This window comes from Lytechinus variegatus, chromosome 3, assembly GCF_018143015.1.
Source record: "Lytechinus variegatus isolate NC3 chromosome 3, Lvar_3.0, whole genome shotgun sequence".
Classification (NCBI taxonomy): domain Eukaryota; kingdom Metazoa; phylum Echinodermata; class Echinoidea; order Temnopleuroida; family Toxopneustidae; genus Lytechinus; species Lytechinus variegatus.
In genome coordinates, this window is record NC_054742.1 from 62,681,455 (window position 1) to 62,708,445 (window position 26,991).

Genomic DNA, 26,991 nt, shown 5'->3' on the forward strand with positions numbered 1-26,991 from the left:
GTTCCGTCTAACAATTCTTGGGCTAACTTTCAATTTTTTTTTCAATTCAATTCTTTTATTTCATTTCCATTCAAAACATAATACAAAGTAATATAAAGCAATACAAATCAAGTACAATTTTATAGGGCATTCATTTGGGCATTCATCTTCAGCCAACATAAAATGGAAATTCTGTCAAATAATAATTGAACCAAGTGATCATTAGTCCAAGTGGTCATAAGACCTTCTGGCACTATGGCCAAATGTCGTATATAGCAAATTTGGACCAAAAATATTTATCCAGAATGAAGAAAGCCCATTAATAAGCCATGAATCTATACCCATTTGATTGAGATTTTGAAAGGACAGAAATTATATTTCAGGTCAGTATTGAATTATATGTTGATTATTTAATTTTCTATGAAGACTTAGGCCAAGTGAAAAGGAATCAATTTCTTCTGTATGTTTCAATATTGACGTATTCTTTACACCATGTATTCTACTAATGAGCTTTTGTACCATAAGCATATGGATAACCTCCTATTTGAAAGGTGTGTTCATACTATTTTCTTAAGCCAGAATAACAAACATTTATAAAATCAACAGTGGAATCACAAATACTTCAGGGTAGCATCAAAGCGTAACTTTTTTGCTTACCAATGTTGATTCCCTCATATTTTAGGACTTGCCAATATGCAAAGTAAAGGTCATCTTGAATTAATGTAATGCGCGTGTCTGAACTGAAAGAACTGATAGAACAGTAGTGTCATCATAGAAACATGACATATTTCTGTACCATTCAGGCAATTTTTAGCGTTTCATGTTTGTATTTTAAAAGAAATTTATTTCTATGACTGCTTCAAATGAAGATTTGCCTTGAACTACATAAACATAACTATGAAATGGTCTGACTCCTGAAGTAAAGTTTAACTTATACTATCAGGCCATGGTCTGATTATTAATTGACATTATGGGAAACTAAAAATTGAAGAAATATTGTAGACGACTAGATGTTATTTGTTTTACATGTTCTCTGTCCATGCTTTCATAGTGAGAAACTATGAAGCACCAAATGTGCTAACAAATTGAACCTTTACTCTTATATGTCACATTTAAAACACAACTTTATACACTGTAAAAACTGTGGTGTTAAAACTGACACCAATTGGTGTTAATAGAGGACCACACCCTGAGGTGTTAAATTAACACCCTAGAGATTGAACATAACACCAAAGAGTGTAAATGTAACAACCATAGGTGTTGTAAGAACACCTATAGGTGTAAAACTAACACCACCAATTTAACACTGGTGTAAAATAACTGGTGTGGTCCTCTATGTACACTGGTTAACACCACAGTTTTTGCTGTGTACCAATGTTTGAATTAAACCCGAGTTCAGAATACAGGTCGAAACCTTTTTTTTTAAGAGTCGTTGCTTGAACACAGCCATAGATTATACTTGTAAACAGCATAAGCTAACAAACATGTTTATGAAGCAATCCCTGATAGACCTATCATGTGGAACAATAGAGATGATGAGAGGTGTGTCAATCCCAGCCTGAAGGGGACCAATGGTCAATAGATGGACAGTATTGATCTGGTACGCTTCAAGACCAATATCCCTAGATTGGAAAACTCAAAAATCTATTCCCTCCAGGACACATGGTCACTGGTAATCTACTGCCGGGTGACAGTTAAAAGGATATTGGTTGATTGCTAAAATAAGCAGATAATCAGCTGCATTGATGACAGTGATAGGACTAACTACCTATCACATTGGGTACAAGTAACCTTGATGTAGCCATGGAGCGTAATAGCTCCATGATGTAGCTAATGTAGTTTTTGTGAAGCGAAGTTGATAGAAGATACATTTAGTCACACTTCCGTCTTTGAAGAACAGGGGATATACCTTATCACCTGAAAACAAAATAATGTTTATGTATCATCTGCTTAGATATTTTTCTTTGCCATATTTAAAGCATGAAGTTAATAATGAAAATAGTTTTACAGTCAACCAGAGTTTTTAAGATTTCAAGTTTATGCGTGTTAGCCTTGACCATGTTCTCATTGCAGCCCGAAAACTAATTAAGTGGAAACTAGTTTAACGTGAGCTGGAAATGCTAGTTCAAGGATGTAGATGAGAACAGGGTCTTTGTTGTAATTGCAACCCTTGTCATTCTTTTAATAATTTCTTTTTCTCATTTGACTCTTTTCTGACATGTTATTCATTAGATCTCTCTCTAATTGAGCTCTGTCTTTTCTTCTTTTACCACATTTTCACATTGTTCCCCTCTGCGTTAGTTCTAGGAAGTCTAGAATAAAATGGATTCATTAAATACATAACATTGATGGTAGAAATTTTTTTCTCAGGAAAAAAGGGACTTTAAATGTCTTTGAATTCCCACTCACTACTTCCACATATCCTGCTGTAATTTATTTTAGAATGGATGTAGACGTATTTCCTCTGAACGAAGACCCTAATTCATAGTAATTTCATTGTTGATTTTATTCATTAAAAATTTTCGGGTCTGCAAGAACATATTGAATTTCTCTTGTCATTTGCATTGGCACAGTAGGTCAGTTTGTTTTCAAACACAAAAGTGTTTGTCCTACAAATGAGACACGATGAAAGTGATCCCTCCTTCTATTCTTCCCTGTTTGCAGGATGTCTTCTTGCTATTTGGAATGGACTGTCCCCCCTTTTTTTTGTCGTAGGGTAGCTAAGGAGAAGTTTGAAGGAGGGAAGGAAGGGGGAATTTGTGTTTTGGGAGCAAACACGTTCATGTAATCCAGTCTTTGGCTTGTGGGCGTTCCATTGTGGTTCAAGATGGTACATTGGTGGGCAGCGAAGCAAGGAGCACCAATTGCCTATTGTCGGCCCTATTGTGCTAGCTGATGGGGGCCTACGTTTCTCACCGGTTCAGTTGATTGGTCCTCTCTGATCATTAACCTCAATCGTGTTTGTCTTTTGACTGCACTTCCTGGCCAGTTTGAAGGAAACCCTCTTCTCTGTTCTTACATACTCTCAAAATTTTATTTCAATTTACCGTGGCACTCCAACTCAGTGGATTGGTGTTCAAGGTATTGTGTAGACAGAGAAAGTGTTTTTTCGTTTCCCTCACTACTGAATAATTGACTTGTTGCATATGGAACACTATAGTAGAACTGTCATTTCATCTACTGCTTCTTGCCTGTTTATGAACGTCTATATACAGTGAAGATTTAAAATTTTCCTTCATCCTTTTAGTTATTTCATGCCACATTTTAGTTTTTGAAGAGGAGAACATGAGGAAAATTCATTAATTTTAATCTTCACGATGAGCTAGGGTATCAAGGGACCTGACTTGTCACGTACTACCAGGCATCCTTCGAAGTGTGATGAGCACTTAGCATTATTATCTCATCATCATCGTCATCACTATATAATATTTGGCTAATTTCTTCAGCGCTGCCTAGTGGCTAGCCCGCCTGGCTGGTGTTTGATTATGTATACGCTCATTTTGGGGATCATCGATCCTTGATGTGCAGTGATTCACGCCTGCTTAGATTAAAGCTGAATCTAATGAGATATAACCGGATATTGCATGTATGCCGACGTGTCGTCTTCTGTTTTACCCACTTCAGGTTTCCCCCTGTGTTCTTGTATGCTCTCCCCCCACACACATTTTCCAAGTCGCTGTGCTCATGTCGCGTGATCAAACCAACATGCAACAGTACTCGGCTCCTCTGTTCTTTCTCTTTTCTCCCCTCGTCACCGCTCTCTCCTCAACCCCTATTTCCAGCAGACTGGATTCCTTGCTATGCATTCAACCATTCAACAATCGGCAATCAGGAGGCATCCGTCATGGAACTCCCAAAATGATTGGAATTGATTTGGAATCGTGAGCGCTTTGAGGATGGATATGCCGTTTGAATCATCACTTCTTAATCGTGGGCTATTATTCTTGAGAGAACTACGACGTGAAAGATATTGTTTTATGGTGAGGAGAGACCGGACGGAATTAATTTTGTTAGATCAAAGTTATGGATTGACATAGGAGACGAATCGTTCTTCCAGCGACGGAATATCGGAGACAGTTTGTTTCTCATACTAAACTTGAGTCATGGTCACTAAATATTGTGCAAACATTCATTCCGTTAGAGGAAATTTATGAAACGGGCTAAATTAATTAATAATCGCTTATAGTGGACTAAGTTTGCTTTTACCGCAATAGGACGGTTATGTGCTTGGTCATTCATTGCAAAGTTGTTTACCCTGGTCAGTTATTGATCTGTTATTGAGTGGACAAAGGTATTACAACACAATAACAGATGTGAAATCAATGCTATCATCAGGACTTTCGTGTAAACACCCAAGTGTTCTCTTATATACCACCTTTTAACACCCCATTCCAGTTTTGCCCTTCATTGGGCATGGAAGCAATACTTCGTCATCTCCATATAGTAAGGATTATTATCACTATAGCACATCTTTTGCGATTTATCAATGAGCAGTATATACTTTTCGGATATACCGGTATTCTATCTTGGATTTGCGTGGTGCTTCATATTCATCAAGGGTGTTTCAAGCAATCATTGCTTTTCGGATTTCAATCATTTATTTAAGGATTTGTGAACTGCTTTCAGTGAATATGTTTTTATTGTTTTTATAATTTTATTTGTAAATTTATGTCATGTGCTGATAGAAGACAGAGCATCATTTTGGAACATCAGTTTAAGCATTTTGGAAGACAGAGTCTCTGAAGTCTATTGTGATTTGTCTCCTGTTTATTAGCGACATACATATATATAATTATGCTTGTGCTTATTTCCATGGTTGAAACAGCTTGATGATTGAGAAATTTGTGAAGTCATTATCATTGTGCATGGAGTATCAGAATATTGTCAAGTTTGTTGCTCGTGGCTCTCTGGCCATCAGCCAAGCACGGAGCGCGGTAACTTGTCATTTCTTCTGACATCTCACCATCTTGATCTTTGATCTCTACTTCTCTGCGAGCACTCGTAAAAAGGACTCCATTTCTCGGCAGCCCAATCCCTAATATCCATCATTTCATATCCTTGGAATTAAGCGCAGACTGTTCTGAAGCTTCCTGTCAGGCCCTCTTCGTCATATCAATGGTGTGCTGATTTCTTTGACACATATGAATTAGGGATCTTGAAGTAATTGATAATGAGTGAGATAGGAGAAGGGAACCTGTTTGATTTTGTGAAAGAGAAATGGATAGAGATTGCTGTGAGGGAGGATGGGCAAGAGAGTGCAGGAGGAGGAGGAGAAAAAAATTTAAATTAAGATATGAAACTGGGAGGTAGGAAGAGAGAAAGAGAGGAGACAGATTTTGAAAGGAGGGGAGGGTGTGGGACAGACAGGGGAGTGTTGGAGAGAGGAAGAGAGATGGAGATAGGGACTGGAGGGGGGGGCAAGGAGATAAGAGGTAGATTTTGAAAGATTGGGGGAGGGGGGTATGTGAAGTGCAAGACAGAAAGAAGTGTATTTGTGTGTGTGTGAGTGTGTGAGAGAGAGAAAGATGGGCAGGGGGGGGGCAGAAAGAGATGATACATATATGGAAAGGAGGAGGAAGGGATGGGAAGGTGAAGTGTCATCGTGATGACCTGTGAACTGACAATCTGCCCATCCCGGGCCATGCAGGTTAGATTTCATCAAGCCAGACTGGCAAAGTTTCACTTGTTAGCCACAAGATAAACAGGTATTGGTGAAAAAACAGGAGCTACGATTTCATTCTACAGCTTAACAATAATAGAAACTTCAGTGAACCAGAGCAGGGATTGGTGAATCGACGTATGATTTTCCCAGCTCGATCAACACCCAGGAGAGATTATTTGAAATAGCTGAGTTAGAGAGAGAGCAGAAAATATTTTGTATTTCCGGTGATCACAAGTAGAGGAAACCTGCAGATGAATTAGCGTTTTAATGTCTTAATGTAGTGATGAAGTTGCGTTGTGATACACTTTTCTGAAAGATGAAAGGGTGCTTGCAGATGTCCACCACAACAAAGTATCAGATGTAAAGACTTTTATTGATCAAAAAAGTCTTTGAACATTCCTTCTTTCAGTTTTTGACAGTGACCATCACCACGGAGGAGGTGCATGGACACCTGATGAAGATCTGTGAGGTACTACTGTTTGGAGGCGGCATCCATGAATAGTTCCTTTGATACTGAAAAACACACCTGTTATACCCCTGGACTTCGATTCATCCATGATTGTGATCAAAGGAAATACAAAAATGGATTTTTCTTCGTTCTGATACAAATCAACGTCCTCATGCTCAATTTATCCCTTTATTAAAGAGGTGTTTGACTTCATCGCCAGCCTAAACATGACAGTTGAAACTCCAGAGAGGTCATCGTTTGAAAGCATCTCCTGCTTGTGTTGCATATTCATTTTGATTCATCAATAGCTATTTTTTCCTCCCTCTCTGTCAGCGGGCATTATCGGCATCTAAACTAGCGTGATTGGACTATTTCCATCGTAATTGTCCCCTTTTTTAGTGATGTTGGTTTTATGCCAGTAGCAGTGAAATTCACACCTGGTTACATATTGTGGAAATAATTGCAGCTCGGAGGGGGCAATTCTTTTGAAAGCTTTAGGCTTCTTCTCCGTGTATATACCAACTGTTCATTCATATTTTCAGTCATTGTCAAGTCTGTTGCCAATTTTGTGTTGTGCTCAACCGTGTGGCCATGGATTACCTCAACTACATGCTTCATTATACACCATGATTATGTACTCCTTCCTATCAAGCTAGTTTATAGAATGGACACTTTTCGTTTGATGCGAATCATCACTCTTCAATTCACAAAAATCATTCCAATCACTTGATGTGACATTCTGTGGTCAGTAATTTATTTGTTTCATGCAGAGAGATTAATGGAATTGAAATAATTTGTGGCTCATTTCACCCTCTGCCAGCATCTTGATTATTATGAGACCATACGGTTAATGGTAGGCTTGAGTACCAGGTTGCATTCCCCCAGCCAATTTTTCAGCTGGAGTCATAAATCGAAACGCAAATTATGCCAAACACGCTTATTTCGGGAGAGTTTTCAAGCCCACTCTTTTCCCCTTCTCTTCAAGCCCACCCACCAACCATATCCCATATCAGAGAGTTTGACCCAGGAAGTGAACTTAGTGAGGGCATGGACCTACCAGTAGGTCCATGGTGAGGGTCAAGCTTTGAGTGTATGCAATACATTTCCCCCCGACTGGAAGAACGCCTGTAGTAGAATCATGATTATGAGCTTGGTTGCATTTAATCAGAACTAAACGTCATTGAGATTATTGTCGCTATATAGGTTTTAAAGAGGAATGAAACCTTTGGAACAAATAGGCTTGTGAAGAAACTGAAAAATCAAAGAATAAGAGTAAAGAATGTTTGAGAAAAAATTGGACAAATAGTGAGAAAGTTATGAGCATTTGAATATTGCAATCACTAATGCTATGGAGATCCTCACATTGGCAATGCAACAAGGATGTGTGATGTCACCGATGAACAACTTTCCCTTTGGTGGACTATAAAATACCCTCAAAATGTCTCTTTTTGCCTTTTCTTATGATGATACAAACTCTTTATCCATGATGTATTCTTAAAAAATATGTATTACATGCCCTCATGTAGACAGAACACATGATTTATGGATAGATGTGATAAAAGAGGCAATTCTAGTGAAATATATACTAAAGTAATGGGGAGAGTTGTTCACAAGTGACATCACACATCTTTGTCGCATTGCCAATTTGCTATCTCCATAACATTAGTGATCGCAATATTCAAATGCTCATAACTTTCTCATTATTTGTCCGATTTTTCTCAAACTTTCGTTGATCTGTTTCTTTGATTTTTCTGTTTTCACACAAGCTATCTTGTTCCAATGGTTTCATTCTCCTTTAAAAAGTCAGGATAGAATGCAGCCTTGCTCCAAATGATGCAAAGTTATCATATTATTTCTTCAATAGATTTAACATCATTGAAGCATTGCAGTCGCTTTGGAGTGAAACAAAATGGATAGAAGGGATAATCTTTTTATTCTATGAATATGAAATGATGGCCATGACCTGTGTAATGAGGTGTAATGATCACCTATAAAGTGTGAATTGATAAATGCCAATCAGGTATTGGTCGGCTGACCTCACAGAAGTATCACCTTCTTTTCACGCCATTGTTGGCTGTATTTGGTAAAACTGTTGCGTGTAACACCATGAGAATATCTTCTTAAATCTAATGTCTGGTTATCCTCCGTGTAGTTTAGGTTTGTTCTTCAAGCCATGCAGTCCTCATCTGCCATCAGGTCTATCCTTCCTCTTTCAGTTCAAAGTGACACTTTTTTTATTTCTCTGCACCATTATTTCATCATACCTATTACAGATATTCTGTCACTCCATCAGTCAAGTTTGATGTCATGCTTTGTTTCTAGTATATCAATCATTTATTTGGGTCATTTTGTGCATTTGAATCTTACTTCAGAAGCAAAACATGAATCTTAGTTCAGTGCTGAGTTGATGCAAGAGATGATTGAAATGTGAATGCACTATACACCATATTGGTTTTATTTAGTGTTTCAACCTACAGAGGGAGTCACCTAGACTTGTTCAATCATGGACTAGTAGGTCCATGGTTTAATACAGGCGTGCACTGTAAGGTTATCATCTATCATGTGATCTTCTTGTTGTGGAAATATGAATCTCCAATTTGATCTTGAATGATCAATGTCACAATGTCAACAGCAAAGCTTGTATAGGCTTTGCGTTAGGCCGTGATGTGATATATGAGGTAACGTTGAAATTCTAGGGCAGCCTCTTAATACTTGGAGCGTATAGCTGTCACCTCAAAGATTTGTAATTGACCTCCGCTGCTGCATTGGCTTTGTAAAGAAGAACGAGCAAAGGAGACCTGATGGAGTTGGGTACAGGCAGTGCAACGGCTCTCTGGAGAGAACAAGGAGAGATGGCAGCAATGCCCCCAAGTGAACAAGATTTACAGCTGTGTCTATAAACCATTCCCTTGCGGTGCCTACTGGAGCTCCCACAGCCCTTCCCAACTCCGGTTTCGGAGGCCGATGTGCGTACAGCACGTTGCGCACGTTGTCCCTGTCTCAGTTTACTCCTGCAGCCGGTTTAAATGGAAATGATCACTGATTATAAATTCTCTTTTTTTCTAACTGAAGCTCCCAATTCTCTCTCTCTCTTTATATAGCCAAGTTGATAAAGTAAAACGTCAATGTTCATCTCAATATTGCTTTGATAGGTAGCTAGGTAGACCACATGTTTAGCGGTGTTCAAGGTTGATTTTGGAAGGTTTTTCTTTTCTTGCCATTTGTTGCCTTCCGTCGACATTCATATCCAATAAAAAAATTCAGTTTTATCAAGGCAACATGAACACAGCATGCTCTACTTTTAGTTGAAAGAGAAACTTATTTTCTCCTTAATTTGTTGATATATTTTCTTCAATTGAAAATGAATGACCTGGTATTATAACAGACGGCCTATTTTGGAGGACATCCAGGTGATTTGAACAGATCTCATCAGATTTCAAGGATTACCAGGTTGGAACACTTCATTCAGACGGATCCGATCAATGTGGAATTACAAGTATTCACAGATTTAATCTATGCTTAATCAACAAAAGAGGATTCGGAGCTGCATGCTGGCTCGTTTTATTGAACCGTTCTCTGTATTTTACACTCATCTGTCGTTTAGTGTTGGTGCTTGAATGCAGGTTTTGCTGCACCTCGACTTTCTCGTAGATAAACCTGAAACTTTGTGTTTATTACCTCCTTCACCAGCAATCGCATCAAACGTCTCGACAGTTAATATCTTAGTGAAAGAATTTCCCTCGCGCTCGTTTCTTCATTTGTTTGGAGTTGTCATCAATTTAGTCTGAGTTTTGTTGACTGATATGTGTCCCAGGGCAGATCCTATAGAAACTCTACTAATATTTATATATGGTCTTACTGCTCATTGATAAATTCATTGCACTTTTTGTCATTTATTCTTTGAATAGTGAAGGCAACCATAAATACTCACGATGATCTCTGCTGACTTTTATCATCCCTCGTGATTGATGCTCCAAACACATTGGAGCGAGAACTAAGAAAAATAAGTATTTGACATTGTAAACCAGCTATAGGAGCTACCGCCTCAATGGTGCCACGGACAACAGACTTTGACTATGGTGCCTCCTGCTCTCAATGTGTTTCATGCTATGGAGAAAAGCTCAATGGAGCTATTATGTCATAAAAACTATTATATCTTGTGGAAATGTTCGCTCTTTTGTGAGAGAATAATGCTCAAGTTCGTCATCAGCAAGCCTGCACCTTTCAAACGTAAGTATACTTTTGACTTTAACTATATCTGTACACTTGATTACTTAAAAAAGGTTATCATGGAGTGAGAAAGATTGAAGATATTTTCAATAAATTTGCAATGGTGTTGATTTGTTATTTCATTGCCTTTTAATACTCCTATCCCTTGATGAAAATAGGTTTTTGTGTGTTTTGTTTCTGTGTTTGTTCTTATTTCATTGAATTGGAGCAAGTAAATACAGATTAATTACAAAAAGAGATTAAATTGTAGTATGGTATCAACTATTTGTGTGGATAATTACGCTCTATATCTCTCATTCATATTTTTGTTCCCCAAAATATTTCGAATTGACATTTGAAACATGACAGGATGGCATTTCACTCAAGAAATTTATTTCCTTGTTGGCCATTTCCTCTTCCTTCCTTTGCCTTCATGCATGCTGCCATAAAATGTTTCTGATAGGCTTTTTACACAGGATTTTCTTAACCCCGGACTATCGCTAACCCCGTACTATCCTTAACCCCGTACTATTTATTTTCCTTTTCACACATGCCAAATTGTTTTTGCTAACCCCGGATAAGGAATGCTTGCTTTTTACACACGAAACTCGCTAACCCCGGACTATTGGTAGCTCATGAATATTCACGAGCGCACTGAGGGGTCATTCGGGTCATATCCAAAATCGCTGACTTCTGGCGCGCGCTTTTTTTTTCATCGCCGTGATCGCTGTCATGAATATTCATTATACTTACCTCTGATTGGACAACAGGGCCGGCTCTGTTGCGGGGCATGAATGGGAGCGCTTAGCCCACTTTCGTTTTACACATGCGATCTTAACCCGTACTATTGCTCTTAGCACCACAATTGGTGGGATAACCCTGCTTTTTTGCAGGGCCAAATAATCCCGTACTATAGGTGGGGTCAGCCCACTTTGCAAAAACGCTGTGTAAAACGAAAGTGGGCTAAGCTTAACCCCGTACTATAGGTGGGGCTAAATTGCCATTTAGCCCCACCAATAGTACGGGGTTAAGGAAATTTTAGCCTGTCTAAAAAGGGTATGAATGTAGCTAGGGGAGGGGCTGAATGTGCATAAATTCTCAAATTTGTTGTTCATTTTCATGTTTTGTACCTGGTTAATGAAAATTGTGGGGTGAAGCCCCCCCCCGGCACCTTTATATGTATTAACTCCCCTTCTTAGTGGTTTTACAATGTATTTTGCGACCAAAAATTAATTATAACAAAATGTTCACTTTATATTGTGCTATTAATATAAAGTGAATGATAACATTGAATTCATGAAATAAAGTTAATGAATCTCTCATCTTGAACCAGGTCTTTTCGATGAATATAAATCAAATTGCATTGGGTATATCACACTAATTGAAGATTATGTGTAAAGTATACAACAACTGAACAACAACAACAACTAAACAACAAGTGCATGCCCTACAGTCAAGATTGTGTTGTGTTACTGCATTCTACATGTAGACATATTTTGGTCAGGACAGAATGTAGATTTGACCATGGTCCCAGGCAGTGCTGGTCAAGAAGTTCACATCAAGCAAAGATTTGAAGATCAAGGTAGCGTGAAATGAGATTTGGGGTCAGGAAAAGAAAACCATTGAGGTGGTGCTGCACCATCCCGAGTTTGCTCAATCTCGAGATTTTAGCCCGATCAGCCCTCTTCACGATTAATCTCGAGATTCAAGGAACCCTGTCTCCACCATCGCAAGAAGAGCGATTCCTGCTCGTGTGAGGCATCGATGCAATCATGCATGATGGTCCAACGTCGTGAATAAATAATCCCGAGTTCGTCTGCACCTACGAATTAGCGCGATAATTCGTAAAATAGCGCGCTATTTTGCAAATAATCCCAAGTTGACTTAGGATTGCAATCTCGAGATTAATCCTATTAACTAGCCGGATAATTGCGTCTCCATTGCAAATAATCTCGAGATTTTTCAGATTGGGATAATTTACCGGATCGGAAATAGCACGCTAATTTGAAAACTTGGGATGGTGCAGACGGCCCTATGCAGTTTAAATCAAGATTATTCTTGTCTTCCAATTTGAAAGGGACAAGAGACTGTCAGATTTAATGGGCGTTGAGCCCACGCAAACACAAGCTTTGACATTTTGACCCAGTTTAAAAAAAATTTGCTCGCTAGTAGTTGGTATATTTTCATAGTTTCCTAGGGGATTCTATGCTGAGATGGAGGTTTGTTATAATTGTGCCATGATTATGCTGTACGTGTCAGTGTGGAAGTGCCTGTCAAACATTTGTGCTTTCTCTCTTGGTTTTAGAATAATGCAAATTTGAAAAGGTCTTCAGAGCACCGAAGTTCTGTATTTTCTGTACTTCATAGCCAGAAAACTTGAGGGAAATATTTTTTTTAATATAAAAACACAGGGCTTTGTGTCAATCTTGAGGTCAATGAGAGGGAAGAAGAAAATATGATTGCCACGCTGCAGACAAAAGAAGATTCAATATTCAGATTTGATTTATTTTTCTACCTAGGTTCAAATTTAACAAAACAAATTAGGTTGAGAATGTTTCAACTGGAAACACTATGCCTTGGGGGGCTAAGATGTCATGAACTTTGCCTCTTTATTTCATTCTGGTGCATTCCCACTATTCTCTTTGAATTCTTTACCCCTGTATGTATCCGTACCTGTCTGGCTGCACGTTGGTATGTCTGACGAAGCCCTACCCGTTGATATCTGTCAGGTCAGACACAGTCTCTGTAAAATGGATTCTGGTGAAGCACTATACTGTCAGGTGTCATGGGTTGTACGTGCCTTTGAATGCAGATCATGTGGAAAGTTACCGTCCGATTTGACCGTAGTGTTGAGGATTTGAAACATGGGTGGAGAGCCAGGAAGATTGGGTTGTGACAGCGAAAGCTGATTTCCATTCAAGGGAAGAGCAACCGAAGTGCTTAGTTATGCCACTGTGAGGAGAATGGATTTTTTACTGGAGAGGATTTGATGGAGGTCATTGAATGGCAACATGAAGATGAAGCATCCCCTCATTACCCATGTGTACTGTAGCGTCATCAGCAGTATGAGACTGTATTAACCCATTGACTACTGAACTTTGTAATTCCAATAGGCTTTGTAAAGGGACCATTCTATTCCAGTAGGCAAGGGTTAATAGGTAGAAACATACCTTTGAAAATTGATGAGAAGAATTGAAAAGGTGCAGTTGGTTTTGTCTGATTCAACCTTGTGACTAGTTGATAGTGTCTTTTAAAACAGCACACAGGCCTATTCATTTTGATATGGAGTGGTATAAATCATCAGGCACAACAGATCACAATTCAGCATGGACTCTGAAGCGAAAGGATTACTTGCTTTAAATCATCCTCATGTTCAATGTCCTGATGATGATAATTCCTTCCTGCCACGGTGCCACCCATCGGTGTCATCACATCCTCAAAAAATTCTAAAAGTGTCCTGCAATGTCCTGGGAGACCCTCTCACAAAGGGGGATTAGAAGGAAATTAGGAACATGTGACATGACTAATGATGGTGCTTATGTTCGCCTGCTACTATGTTCTACGGGTCCATCCTCCTTCGGCTTCATGTAGTGATGTGTGACATGAGGTGTACCTGCCATTGGAGATTGTGTTGCTGTATTCTTGATACACGCAGTAAGACATATGAATATGATTATGATAATGGCAGTAATAGCATTTTTATTTCACATATTTTTGTATTTTTTGCACCTTTTATAGTTTGCCTCCTGCCCGGTTCATCTTATAACTCCCTCGTCCTTTTTCTTTACCTTTTTATTTGGTTATCGGACGATATTTCAGTTTTTTCATATATTGCACTTCTATACCCACTGATGAGCTACTAATATACAAAATATCTTCAGAAATATAAAGAAAAAATAAGTTTTTATAGTGACTAGTGATTCTTTGATGGGCACTTCAGGCATGGTTTACAGCAAAGTATTCTTTTTATTTTAGATAGTTAATGGCTTTCATTTCATATTAAAGAAAATACTTTTGACAATGTTAATTAACCTCTTTAACCAAAATAAAAGATCTAAAAAGACATGAATTCACAAAAGCATTAAACCCCTACCATGTTGTATGGGTTTAGCAATATAGTAGTATTAGACCAAATAATGTTAGACCAAGTGGCTATATGAACCTTACAAACAACCCTGTTTTTCTGCTTTGTGCTTTAATTGTATCCTGTTTTTCTGTCATATTGATTTTTTGTTTCATACAAGACTGGCTACCAAGTTGTTTTTTTTTCATTTGTCCCATGTCATTAACAAGACTTTTTTGACTATTCAAAAACCATCTGGTAACAAATATACCAAGTGTCATCTGCTCTTCATCGAGGTAATGCTGCCATGTGATTGGCTGATTTAAAATTTATCCTTCCTCATTATTAGAAAGTAATATCCGGAGTAATTTTCTCTGCTGGGTACATGAAATATTAGTTTCTAAATTTGCCCTCTGTTTATTGGGAGTCATGGTTGTTGGAGAAATTGAGTGTTTATACTTCTGCTATTACCGTGGTAACATTCATTGATGAAAGCTTCTCGTAACTTGCAATGATTAGAAGCATATATTTCAATCTGGAAAGCGGTGGGTTTGCTATCTCTTTTGAGGTTGTTTATATTAGGAATGGCTGGATACATTAGGATCGGCAATGATAATCATTTCTCAGATGTCATGCACTCTCTGTTTAGATTTCCTATGTTCCCAAAGCTGTGCAGTTTTCCACCAGTACTATTTTTTAAATACTTTATCGCAACTTTTCTGATGATTGGACTGGATAAGAAGTGGGGGGTTTTTTTAGTAGTTTTTTTTTTCTATTTATAAAATCTAAAGCTTAAGTTGTTAAAATACTAGCATTAAATGATTCATGAAAATTGCACTGAACTTTAATGCCAGGAAGACATTTTCAGAAATAAATCTTCAGAAATTTTCAGAAAATGAAAAGTTGAGGTAATTTAGGATTTAGGCAATTGTAATTAAAAGTCTTTATTCATGCCCTGAAAGGGAGGAATTTACCAATTCTTAAGTGTTTTGATCAAATGTAATTGATTACCTAATCACTCAAAATGTCTTCATTGTTCGCTCTCAGTTCAATTGATTACCTAATCACTCAAAATGTCTTCATTGTACGCTCTCAGTTCATCTTTAGTTCTATTTAAAAAATGAATAATAAACATGTAAGATTCATGTAAATTCCTGGTCATCACTCAAACTTAAAACATGTGGTGGTTTATGTACTCTGCTTCTAAAAAAGGGTTGAAATGGTTTAGTTTGTGAATGTGAATAGATATTCTAACTGGTTTTAATATGAAGTTATTGTCCATCATTGTCCATCCGATGAAATGAAACAGTGGTATACTGAGGAGATCATCAACCCCTTCTCCAATCTAAATTGTTATTAAAAAAAAAAAATCATGTCCTCAGGCATGAAGATCCTTCTTACGCCAGAGAAAGCGTAATAAAAGGAAGAAATGCAGATATTGATTTGGGAGTTTTTTTAGGACCAGTCGCCGTATGAAATCTGCCCGGAGGGTGCCAGCTGCAGGGTGCATAGATGCATAAGCTTCTCTGGTATTGACAAATACATCTGAGTAATAGCTCAGTCAAAAAAACAAAATATAATCAATGTAATCTTGGAAATCAGTGAAGGAGCGGTAGATAAGAGAAGCAAGATTACTTCTTGCTTCAATCAATTACAAATGACAAATTTGTTTTCTATTGTAATTGGTATGGCTATGCATTCATAAGTGAAGTGGAAGAATGTTAATAGGTTAGTTTATAGTTGTTCTCTCTGACTGAGGGTTCTAAGCAAGAAAGTCAATGAATTGCTTCAAGAAAAATCAAAGAAGATATGATGCATGTGAGAAAAACAAGTTGTAGCCAGTTGTTTACCTGATCAACTGTATTTGGTTTACCCTTTCTCTAGCTTTCTGTCTCTCAGTCTCGTCCTTGGTCTCCACCCCCCCTCCACATATCTTTCTTCATTCTTTAGCTCAGTATCTTTTTTCACTCCTTTTCCCTTTCATGTAACTATTTAATTTCCACCGCCCCTCTCATTCCGTTTTCCTCATATTCCAGTTTCTACCCCTCTATGTGAAGCACATTATATGGTCTCAATATCTTTTACCAGGGAAGTTGGAGTTCTCCGACTTCCCTGCTTTTACCAATACCATGCAATTTTAGAATTTATACAGAATGGTTAGTGTGCTCAGTGGCTGATCTGCCGAACGGCAAGAAGATCCATGATTACCAAATAGGTTAAAGTGATGATTCACCATGAAATCTGTCATTACCTTGGTAGATCTACCTTACATTCTTATAAACTAGGACCTGCTTATATTATCTTCTAGTTTGTAGAAAGGCAGTTCAAGTGGTTTCAGTGGCTGCTGTTTTCAGGTCATAATTTACAGAAAGGACTATATGTGGTATTTTCTCTACTGCAACTGAAATAACTGGTGTATTTTGCTAGCATTTATATGTTATGACTTGACTCCGCCCTTGGCTCTTTGAACTATTCAATTTCAATGTTGTCATAAGCTCAGCATTGGGATTTCAATAACTTCCTTGCAGTGTGAATCACAGAATACCAAGTGTAGAATTATTAGTCTGCGTGCATAGACCATGATTGAAACTTTGATCAACAAATGGGTCTAAAACATCTAGAGAAAGGTCTAGCACAAATAGAAATTTGTTTCATGAGCATGGAATGGTACATAAGTGCCAGCAATTGTCCACTTCTGGGATGCAAATTCAGACCATTTTCCTCAAACAAAACAAATTGCTCTGCAAACTTTTAAGCCTTATTACCATTTTAGGGACAGTGATTTTCTGTTTTACCGGTAAATAAAACAGGAATTCCGTTTGGTTCTTGTAATTCTTACGTAAAAATTCAAGGAATTCACCTTTTAAAAACAGAATTCAGATTTGTGCTGTGTACAATTTCAGTGTCAAATCGGAATTTCTATTTTTAGATCAAGTTAAAATGGAATTTGAGATTTTCAGAAAAGGAAAAGACCATTTTTTGAAATGGAAAATCACTGTCTCTACATTTTCGTCATATAATCAAACTTTATTTTTTTTGAGAGAGAGATACAGCATCTGCATGTAATATATCTTCAATATATTGAATATGTCATGTTCATTGTTGAAAATTCCGCAATATGGAAAATCAATATGTCTGATTCATCTTTTGTGTGGAGATATAATCACTTCTCCAAAAGATAAACGTATGTGAATGACAGAAAAAGATGAGCTTGGTTGTCATTGTTTGCCCACACAATGGTTATTTTACAAGATTTTCCATAAATATTTTTGATAGAATGTGATATTCAGAAAGAAAAACAAGATAGCGTAGGGTGTGGGCAGAAAACACATGACAGTGACAGACTGCTTGTCAGTTTCAAAATATTAGAATAAAGAATATGCAAGAAGAAGCTACAACAATTATAAGTTTTTTTTTAAATTTATTGTTCAATCAAAATAAAAATTCCCAATAATGATTAAAAAGACATAAAAATAATTGATGGAATAACAAATTTAACATTTAGATAATGATAATAAGAATAGCTTGTAGATATAATTTATTTACAAATCGAAATAATTAGAATGACGGGGCCAGCTATCATAAGCGAAAAATAGCATTCATGGGTCAGTGCAGGGACTTATGTCTCTGGTCAGTGGATGGTTCTTTACTAGTGAAATGGTCCCCAGTTTTCTGTGTTGACTGGCGATCAGTGTTAACAGCCCTGACAAAATGATGCCCTAGTCATCTAGGTTTTAGGGGAGGCATGCTTTGATTAAACATTAAAAAATGTGAAAAATGATTTGTTAGAAAACAAAACAACACAAAACAGCCTGATGTATCTATCATACAAGCTCATTGCTTGATGTATGGATTTGTAAAAATACTAATGATGTTAGAGAGCTTCTAGAGGGAAAATATTATCTGTAATATGTTTAGCACTGAATAAAGAAAGCTTGTAAACTGTAATACATTGTCAAAAGTGTCAGTTATTTACATCAATGGAGATTTTGATAGAGCCAAGCAGATACCAATACTGGTTCAAAAACTTAAGTTTTTAAAAAAATGCACTTTATATTTTTCAAGTTGTTTACCCTATCTCTTCAGATTGATGTGAAGAAGACAATAGAAATCTAATTGTGTTTCTAAGGCATGGTAAAATCAATAAATACCTGGTTTTTCACCCAAAATTGTATCATGCATGAAATGTAACAAAATAATTGACAGACAAGGTGTCAATAGCTGTGTTATATTTCTCTATATTTTCACTCTATTTGATATATTTTATTTACACAGGAGGAGATAAGTAGTGCATGATTGCTCAAAAGATTTTTATCAGCATATTTATAATAGCGTTCTTTTTGACAGTTAAAAACAAGGTTTGTGTCAATTTTTCTGTCAAGATGACTTGGTGATAAGGTCAAAAGTTCAATTTTATATTATGAAATCGTAAGCCAGTGACTCTGAACAACAAAACCATTTGAAAAAGAAAGTACAAGTAATGAACTTCCCTTTGTACTTCTCTAGGCAAATAACCATTTATGAAAAAAAATTCAATGGAGAAACGTAGCCAATCATGTTGAGGCTTCCCTTACGACACATTAAGAGTTAATTCAGTTGATGACTTTTTCAAACCAATTATTTCTTGTGAAGAATGCTTTTTTCTATTACTCTATTAGTATTTTCTTTAACTCTTTGCATACAGCTGTCCCCAATAAGCACCAACTGATATGCATTTATCTGACATATTAAGAGTAAACTACAGACTTTCCAACCTACTTTGTTTATTAGTGCATTACAAGTTATATGGAAAAGGAAAATAATCTGCAACTCAATTTCATTTTTTTTCACTCTTCAGCATGGACCTTCCATACTCTCATGGTTGGTTGGTGTGGTACATCATCATCTTGACAAAAATCTATAACTATTCTTTAACTCATAGTATTTGTTATTTTCATCCTTCTGTGTCATCTAGACTCCTTGAAGCTTGAGAACATCCCTAATGGGTCCATCAGCAAGAAGCTACCGCCTCAACCCACCACACCAAACAGTGACATCCAGACCCCAGAGTCTACCACCAAGAGCAGCCTCGCCTCCAACCGCTCCAAGAGCCCCACCTCCAGTGCAGAACTGTCCAAGACAAACTCATCCAATCAATCACCCTCAGAATCCAACTACAATGGCAACAACAATGCAGAGATTGCCGATGTGGATGACATCGTCCACAGGCAAGAGGAGCCATCCTCCAGGACGTTGGATGTCCAGAGGCCATCGCCATTTGATAGACTCACGGATAGCGTCATCACGCATATGTTCTCGTACCTATCCACAAAACAATTATGCCGCTGCTCTTGCGTGAGCAGAAGATGGCATAGGTTGGCATGGCAGCCTATGCTGTGGACTACAATACAGCTCTCTGGGAGGAGGCTGGATGTTAATTTCGCGTTGAGGGTGCTTGTGAAGCGGTTATCGCGAGAAACACCGTACCTTTGCCTGTCGGTGGTAAAACTCGTCTTAAACGGGTGCCATAGATTGTCTGACAAGACCCTGGAACTCATTGCTCATAGGTGTCCAGAGCTTCTTCATGTTGAGCTGATGGGATGTCACCAGATCAGTAATGCTGCCATCTTTCAGATCGTCTCCAGGTGCCCCAACTTGGATTACCTGGACATCTCTGGTAGGTAGCACTGAAATGAAATTATCAGGATACCTTGCACAAAATATTAGTTGAAAGTAGGCTGATCATGGTTAGCACTTTGGAAACACAGGCTTATTGTGAAGGAAGAGGTATTGGTGTCTTTGTAAAGGAATTGCATTGCAATGGAATATAGGTTTAAAATTATTCAATAATAGAAGTTTTAAGACAGCAGTATAGCACCCCTCCCTCTTTGTCTCTTAAAATATATATATGAAGTGTAATTACTAGGACATGATATGAGATGGGTGAAGAGTTATAGTGGCAGCTATGTCATTATATCAGCAATGACTTTGGTTTCAATACATTCGAACTGTTTCATAAAGACAGTTTACAATTACAGTAACTTTGCCAATATTGTAGTTACTGTGGAAGCTTTGATTTTGATTGGCTGTTGAGCTCCTGGTACCATAGTAGTTAGTTTTAGTTAACCATAATGGCAAAGCTAATATAATTGTAATTCTTACATGAAATGGGCCCCAGGATCCATTTTCTAGAGTAAAATGAAGAAGAGTAAAAAAGAAGTGTTATTTTCAAAGGGTATTTTGCCTTTTTTTCTTCATCAGTTATTAGCGAGGCACAGTCTGAATTGTCATTAAAAGTTGTCACAAGTCTTTCAAAACTCCTTGAATTAGCCATGTTAGCAGTCTTTGCCTGTCAGTAACTTTCTTTAGTAAGCTTATAAATTGCTTGAAAATCAGTCTTTCAGCTTGATGCTAATTGAGCTATTTGTATGCGACAAAACAAAAATTATTAAAAAAGGAAGAATCAATCGTATTACATGAATTCCCAAAGGTGATATTGTATTGGTTAAAACGACTGCTTACGTTTTAAGGAGATATCTTCGAAGCAATTCCCTCCATCCTCTCTGCATTGAGAATGGAAAGGAGATTAAAGAGATTAAGGTCGTGAATCTTATTCCATTTTTATAGCTAGATAATGACTAGCGTTGAACAAGCTTGTAAAGGTATTATGGATGAAGAGCTTATAGTGGTTAAGAAGCTCGATATTCAAAAGAAAAAGGTTAGGGGCTAGAATGCACAGATCCTAGCAAATCTTTTGATCATCTTAACTATCTTATTGGGTGATAATCGACCTTGATCTGTTAATAACCCCTCAACTTATGCCTGCAAAGACTTTGCTGTTTTGGGGTGTGTTCAGTTCAGGCTAACATCACAATATCATGAACCAAATGAAAATATTTTTACTGTCTGTGGGATCGTGTTCAAGCGATTTTCTTGCCTCATTTTAAGCCCCATCCTTTGGTCATCATATTTCACATTTTGGCCTAAGAATCATATGTCAGAAGTATATGCAATACATTTGTGCACTTAAACAGGCCACGGCAGTGATGGTATAGAATGGTGATTTGGATCTCCATTGCATTCAAGTGATGTTTAGAGTTAGGGTTAGGGTAACCACGATTCTTCATAGTTGCCTTTTCAAAAATGCAACATATTCAGCATTTTGTACTTGCATAACTATCAGTTTTTACTTCAATCGAATGCAGCCATGGTTTGAACTAAAAACATGCTACATATTGCTTGAACACATCCTTATTTGATATTCCTCATACCAAGTGCGAAATATCAACGTTTCAAAATACAAATGGTGAAAGTTTATTGCTGGTCAATGGAAAACATTGCTGGATTTCTAAAATCCTGTTAAATGCATCTTGTCTTTTCATAGAATCCAAGTAAACCCTCTTGAAATGATCGGATTTGTTTGAAAAAAGGGATAATGATTTAGAAGTAATCGGCTCAAGCTAGTGAGTGTGTTGAACTTTTTGGGAAGTCTCTATTTCTGCATTGACTATATATAATGGCCTTTATGATTATAATGACATGAATCTTATTTGCATTCATAATTCCAAAATCATAGCTTATTAATGCAGTGGTTTAATGATATAATTTACAGGCATCGGCCTACACAAATGTGCACATACAATGAAACAAAATTTGAAAAGGCCCAAGGGTAAAGTGTAATGCACATTCTCCTTTGCTTATTTTTGTTAATTTTTGTTTTCATTTTCACTTAATAAATAACTTAAAATGTATCAAGTTTAGATAGAAATCTGGTCTAGAAAGATGAAAGGGGTTAATCCCCTTCAAAATGGTAGATGAGTGGCACTGTTTTTAATAAGGGTGGAAAACACTGTCACTCATTGTTCATTTTCCACCCCTTTCCCACAATTTTCCCCTTTGCGTTTTTACATATGTAATAATAACAGATGAAAAAGCATGAAAAAAACCCTCTACATTCGCTGAAGACATCGATCAAGCGCGTACAGATAATAAACCCATTTGATGATTGAAATCATTCAAAAAGCTGATGATTTGAATATCTAATCCAATGCAACAGCATCAATCAACATAATTTCAGATGTAATGGCCATTTAATGAAAATGTCCATGACACTTTAAGCTGGTTCGTACATTTGGAGAAAAAAAATTCCTTCACTTCGTTTGCCCACCAAAAATGAAAATAAATTTCTCTGTGACTCCATAATTACATTTGGCTTCAGAAAGTAATACAAAAGTAGATAATTGCCTCAAAATAGGCCTGAATGTTGGAGCAGAGAGGATTTGCCAGCTTAATGTATTGTACATATTGAAAATTTCCTATTAAATGTATTTGTTTGTACTAAAAGTAATCCAAATGGGATTTTGAAAGCATTTACTTCAGTTAATGGATTTTGAAAGCTACTTTCCTTGCTCAGCATAATACAAGTACTGAAACTGAAAGCCTTTTTTTAAAGAAATATCTGTCTAGACTTAATAACCATTTCATAACCAGCCACAAGAAAAAACATCCTTTTAGTTTGATTTGTTCTTTTTAATACTGTGTACTGTCCACGACCATGGGTCTCAAAAAGCACCCTAAACACGTAATTTCCATATTCTGAAAATGCACCCCTTAACAAGTATTGGCGTGTGAAACCTATCCTTAAGTATTGGAAACAAAACGATTTTCTTGGCAAATATTCTCTGAAATAAACCCCTAAACAAGTACAGGAATGTTTTATTGTTGCGGGTCACGTTACGTACGTAACGTGCCCTATCGTGAAAAAGATATAATTTTTACGTGTTTTTTGGGTCGCGCATGGTATCCACTCGTCAATGTAAGTGGCCCCCCCCTGGACTGTCCTTTATCAGTTATCTGGGTATAATTATGTTTTTTGGTCAATGGAAAAGGAATTTAAATGTGTCATATGCATATTATTGTTATAAACCGACTGGAAACTACTAGGAACTTCTCCTTTTCATTTGCATTTTATTTAATAATAATAAAGGCTTCATTTATATAGCGCCTTTTCATCAGATACAAAGTGTATTAAAGAACGAAAGAATAACAGAACACAAATAGGGAGTATGAAACATTTCATTTGAGGGGCTTGTTTACTTTAATAAAGAAATGGTATTAAAAGATGAGATTCAATTGATCTGTACCCATTTCTTTTATGTAAAATTAGAGACATCCTCTGCAAACATAACAGAGCATTCAAGAGGAATTAATTACAAGAAACTAATGAAAATAAAGGATTTGTTTAGCGCACATATCCGCCTTGCTAGGTGCTCAAGGCGCTCTTGTATTACTTTGGCTAAGTTAGTATACCGATTCTGGTACGCACAGCTTTTTGAGGAATTACATTCTGCCGGTACCCATTTACCTCACCTGGGTTGAGTGCAGCACAATGTGGGTAAATTTTTTGCTGAAGGAAAACACACCATGGCTTGGAATCGAACATACGTCCTTGAGATTGAAAGACGAGAGTCTTAATCACGAGACCACGACGCCCCCCCATGCATTCCATGTCAAGCTTTAACATTGTTTTTATCAACTTTAATTCAGAATAGGTATGAAAATTTAATAACTCTTTTTTTGGGGTAATTATTGTCAAACCTTCATTAAAAATGTTTATTTACTGTTTTAATAAAACAAACTTTTATGTTGGGGTAAACTTGACCATTACGATTGAATCGATGCTTGCAAATTGGTCACCTAAATTCCAATTCCTAATTTTGCTAAAAATTATAGGTAAGACTGATACATTTACCTAACCCATTATGAATACTCTGATTTGAATTTGGATTCATTTGATTGGATTTGATTTGTTTTCTTCTGCATTCATGCCTTTCATGTAATACATTTTCAACAGAACAAACATGGTGACTACTTTTTTGGCATGAATCAGAGAAAGTTTACTAAAATATCATTGTGAACAAAATTATTATTTTAAATATAGCATTCACAATTTGCATAATGATTGTAATCCTGAGCAGATTGTTTGAAAAAATGAACAAACCCAAATGCAAACTCATTATTTTATTGATTAATACATTTATAGATATAAACAAAAATAGTTCATCATTTTTAGTATTGGTGATAAGGATGAGGAATGAGGATAATGACAGTGGTGAAGATGAATGGGGAATGGAGATGATAATGATAAATAATTCCTATTTTGCCATTGATTTCAGTATCCTGTTGCTGTTTATGTTTGGAATTGTAAAAGATATAGGTGTTGGGTGGGCATAAACATGGTATGGAAAGGACTGAACTTTAACCTGAACTTTGATTTTAGCCAAGAGGCAAGTAAAACACTCCCCAACAAGGGTAGAAAGAAAACCCCTTGGTGTATATTACTTCCTAAGATAGGATCTTGAAGAACAATATATCATTACCTCATGACCCAGAGGGGAGGCCATTGTAATTTTATATTCACCAACTGGCATTATTGAAGCTTCCACTATCGATTTGGAATTTGGGTCGAAAAACAGGGACTCCATTGAATGAACTTTGGGGAAAAACCTTCAGATTTGTGTAATTTTTATCTAAACTAAAATATATGAGTATTCACTGAATAGGAAGGTAATTGCATCAAGGATTTGGTTGTATTAAACTGGTTTCTTCAATGTGTATTTCATGGCTGAAAGGAGGTCAACTCTTAAGAATGACTAATAATTTTGTAAACAGTGAATCTAAAGATAACATGTTTCATTCATTCTCAATCATAAGAAATCTTTTTATGTGGGTTAAAGAGATATATCTTGTATTTTCAAAGAATTAGACAGATTATAAACAAACGAGAATGACTCGTAAAAAGTATGAATAGGGAATTTCACCTTATGTTGCTTTTAACAAAATCAGCTCAAGTGAATCGTGATGAAGAATCAGAAAGTTTACTTGGGATTTCAAGTCAATGAGTATCAGTGGAATTCAAATTTTTCCATTTGCTTTGATTTTTTTCTGCTAATAGTCAAAATAGACAACTCAGGATTGGATCTCCCTGCTAACTTTAATCCAATGTGAGGTACAAACTTGTCAGGATGATTCTATACCTTTCAGTTTATTTTTTTTTTTAAGTTGTAGATTGCTCATTAAATCCTGTTGCTTTTGTTCTCTCTATCATTTTGCCTATTTCCAGGATGTAAGCAAGTTGACTGCATGAACCTCCCGGTGGAACCTGCCACTTCAGATCCCAAAGACTTCCTGAAGCAACGGATCAACCTTCGACATCTGGACATGTCCGACTGCTCTCTTCTCGATGACAATGGCCTCCGAACGATAGCCACCAACTGTCCGACCCTGGTCAACCTTTACCTTCGGAGGTGCATCGGGGTGACCGATATCGGTGTGCAATATGTAACAACGCAGTGTCTTATGCTGAAAGAAGTCTCGCTCAGCGACTGTCCACGAGTCACAGACTGCGCCATGCGGGAACTTGCCAAGCTGGAATACCACCTCAGGTACCTCAGTGTGGCCAAATGTGAACTCGTTACAGACATGGGCGTGTACGCCATCGCAAAACACTGCTACAAACTACGTTACCTTAATGTCAGGGGATGCGTCCTGGTGTCAGACAAATCCCTGGAGGCCCTCTCAAGAGGATGCTCAAGACTCAGATCGCTGGATGCTGGCAAGTGTCCGCTGATCACGGATCAAGGCTTGGTGTCCATAGCAACAAACTGTCAGAGCTTAAGGAAGCTAAGTCTGAAAGGCTGCTTACATGTGACTGATCAGGTGATTGAGGTCTTAGCGCAAGTCTGTCCTGATCTTCAGCAGCTTAATATTCAAGATTGTGACGAGGTATCCAGAGAGGCCTATAGACTCCTCAAACGATGCTGTCGGAAGTGTATCATAGAGCACACCAATCCAGCTTTCTACTGAGTACCTTGCTATCTTCCTTCTCATATTTTTTGGCAACTACTTTTAACTATATTTATCCCACCAGTTTTCATATGTTCTGTACTAAGATATTTAGAAGGGTTGTTTCTCTTCTTGTATGTTGTAACAGTACCATTCATTTCTCACTGTATAATTTAATAAGCTTTAAAAGGTAGCCTTGAAATATTTAGAAATACACTCAATAAGCTGTGATAAATTATGAAAATAGAATTATTTTCTCAGAAGTGATTGTTTGAATTAAAGAGAAGTGAGACAAGTTATTGATGAAGTCTGTAATGATGTTGGGTGATTACAAGATTCAGTGTTGGCGTTAGTTTCGCAGTTGACGTTAAGAGGTCATGTCAAGTTTGGTGTTTTTGTTACTCCAACACCCAATTAGACTTTCAACACTGAACTTGACATGAAATTCTGGTTTAATATGACGATTTATCCCTACCGGTCATGTTAAAAACTCAACGCTAGCAACTGTAATCATAACATCAGTCTCATCTCAAGTTTGGTGTTATGACTGGTGTTTATGTTGCTCCAGCTTTATACACCAAACTTGAACTAATAATTTTAACACATCTTGTGACTTTAATTCCTACACTTGTTTCAAGTCAAGTTGTTATTGTGGTTGGTGTTTATATGTTGCCTTAACACAAACTCCTGTTTTCAACACTGACCTTGAAAATAGTCCCTCATGACTTTGTTAACCCAACATGAATAAGCCATATTTTTAGACAAATTCTACAATAAATAAGTTTTCAGGATGAACATGACATAAAA

General features: G+C 37.1%; 1 protein-coding gene across 3 annotated transcripts; it reads left to right on the plus strand.

Moving 5' to 3' along the window:
- Positions 1-2,848: 2,848 nt before the first annotated feature.
- On the plus strand, positions 2,849-26,991 carry LOC121411607 (F-box/LRR-repeat protein 7-like). Of its 3 annotated transcripts, none has more exons than XM_041604409.1 (4): positions 2,849-3,060; positions 9,998-10,319; positions 19,316-20,017; positions 25,463-26,991. In XM_041604409.1, exons 2-4 carry the CDS (start codon positions 10,166-10,168, stop codon positions 26,203-26,205), a joined length of 1,599 nt encoding a protein of 532 aa, XP_041460343.1. In that variant the 5' UTR covers positions 2,849-3,060; positions 9,998-10,165; the 3' UTR covers positions 26,206-26,991. The 3 variants fall into 3 exon arrangements, with proteins under 3 accessions (XP_041460343.1, XP_041460342.1, XP_041460344.1); XM_041604408.1 differs by lacking the exon at positions 2,849-3,060 and adding an exon at positions 3,088-4,422; XM_041604410.1 differs by lacking the exons at positions 2,849-3,060; positions 9,998-10,319 and adding an exon at positions 13,430-13,952.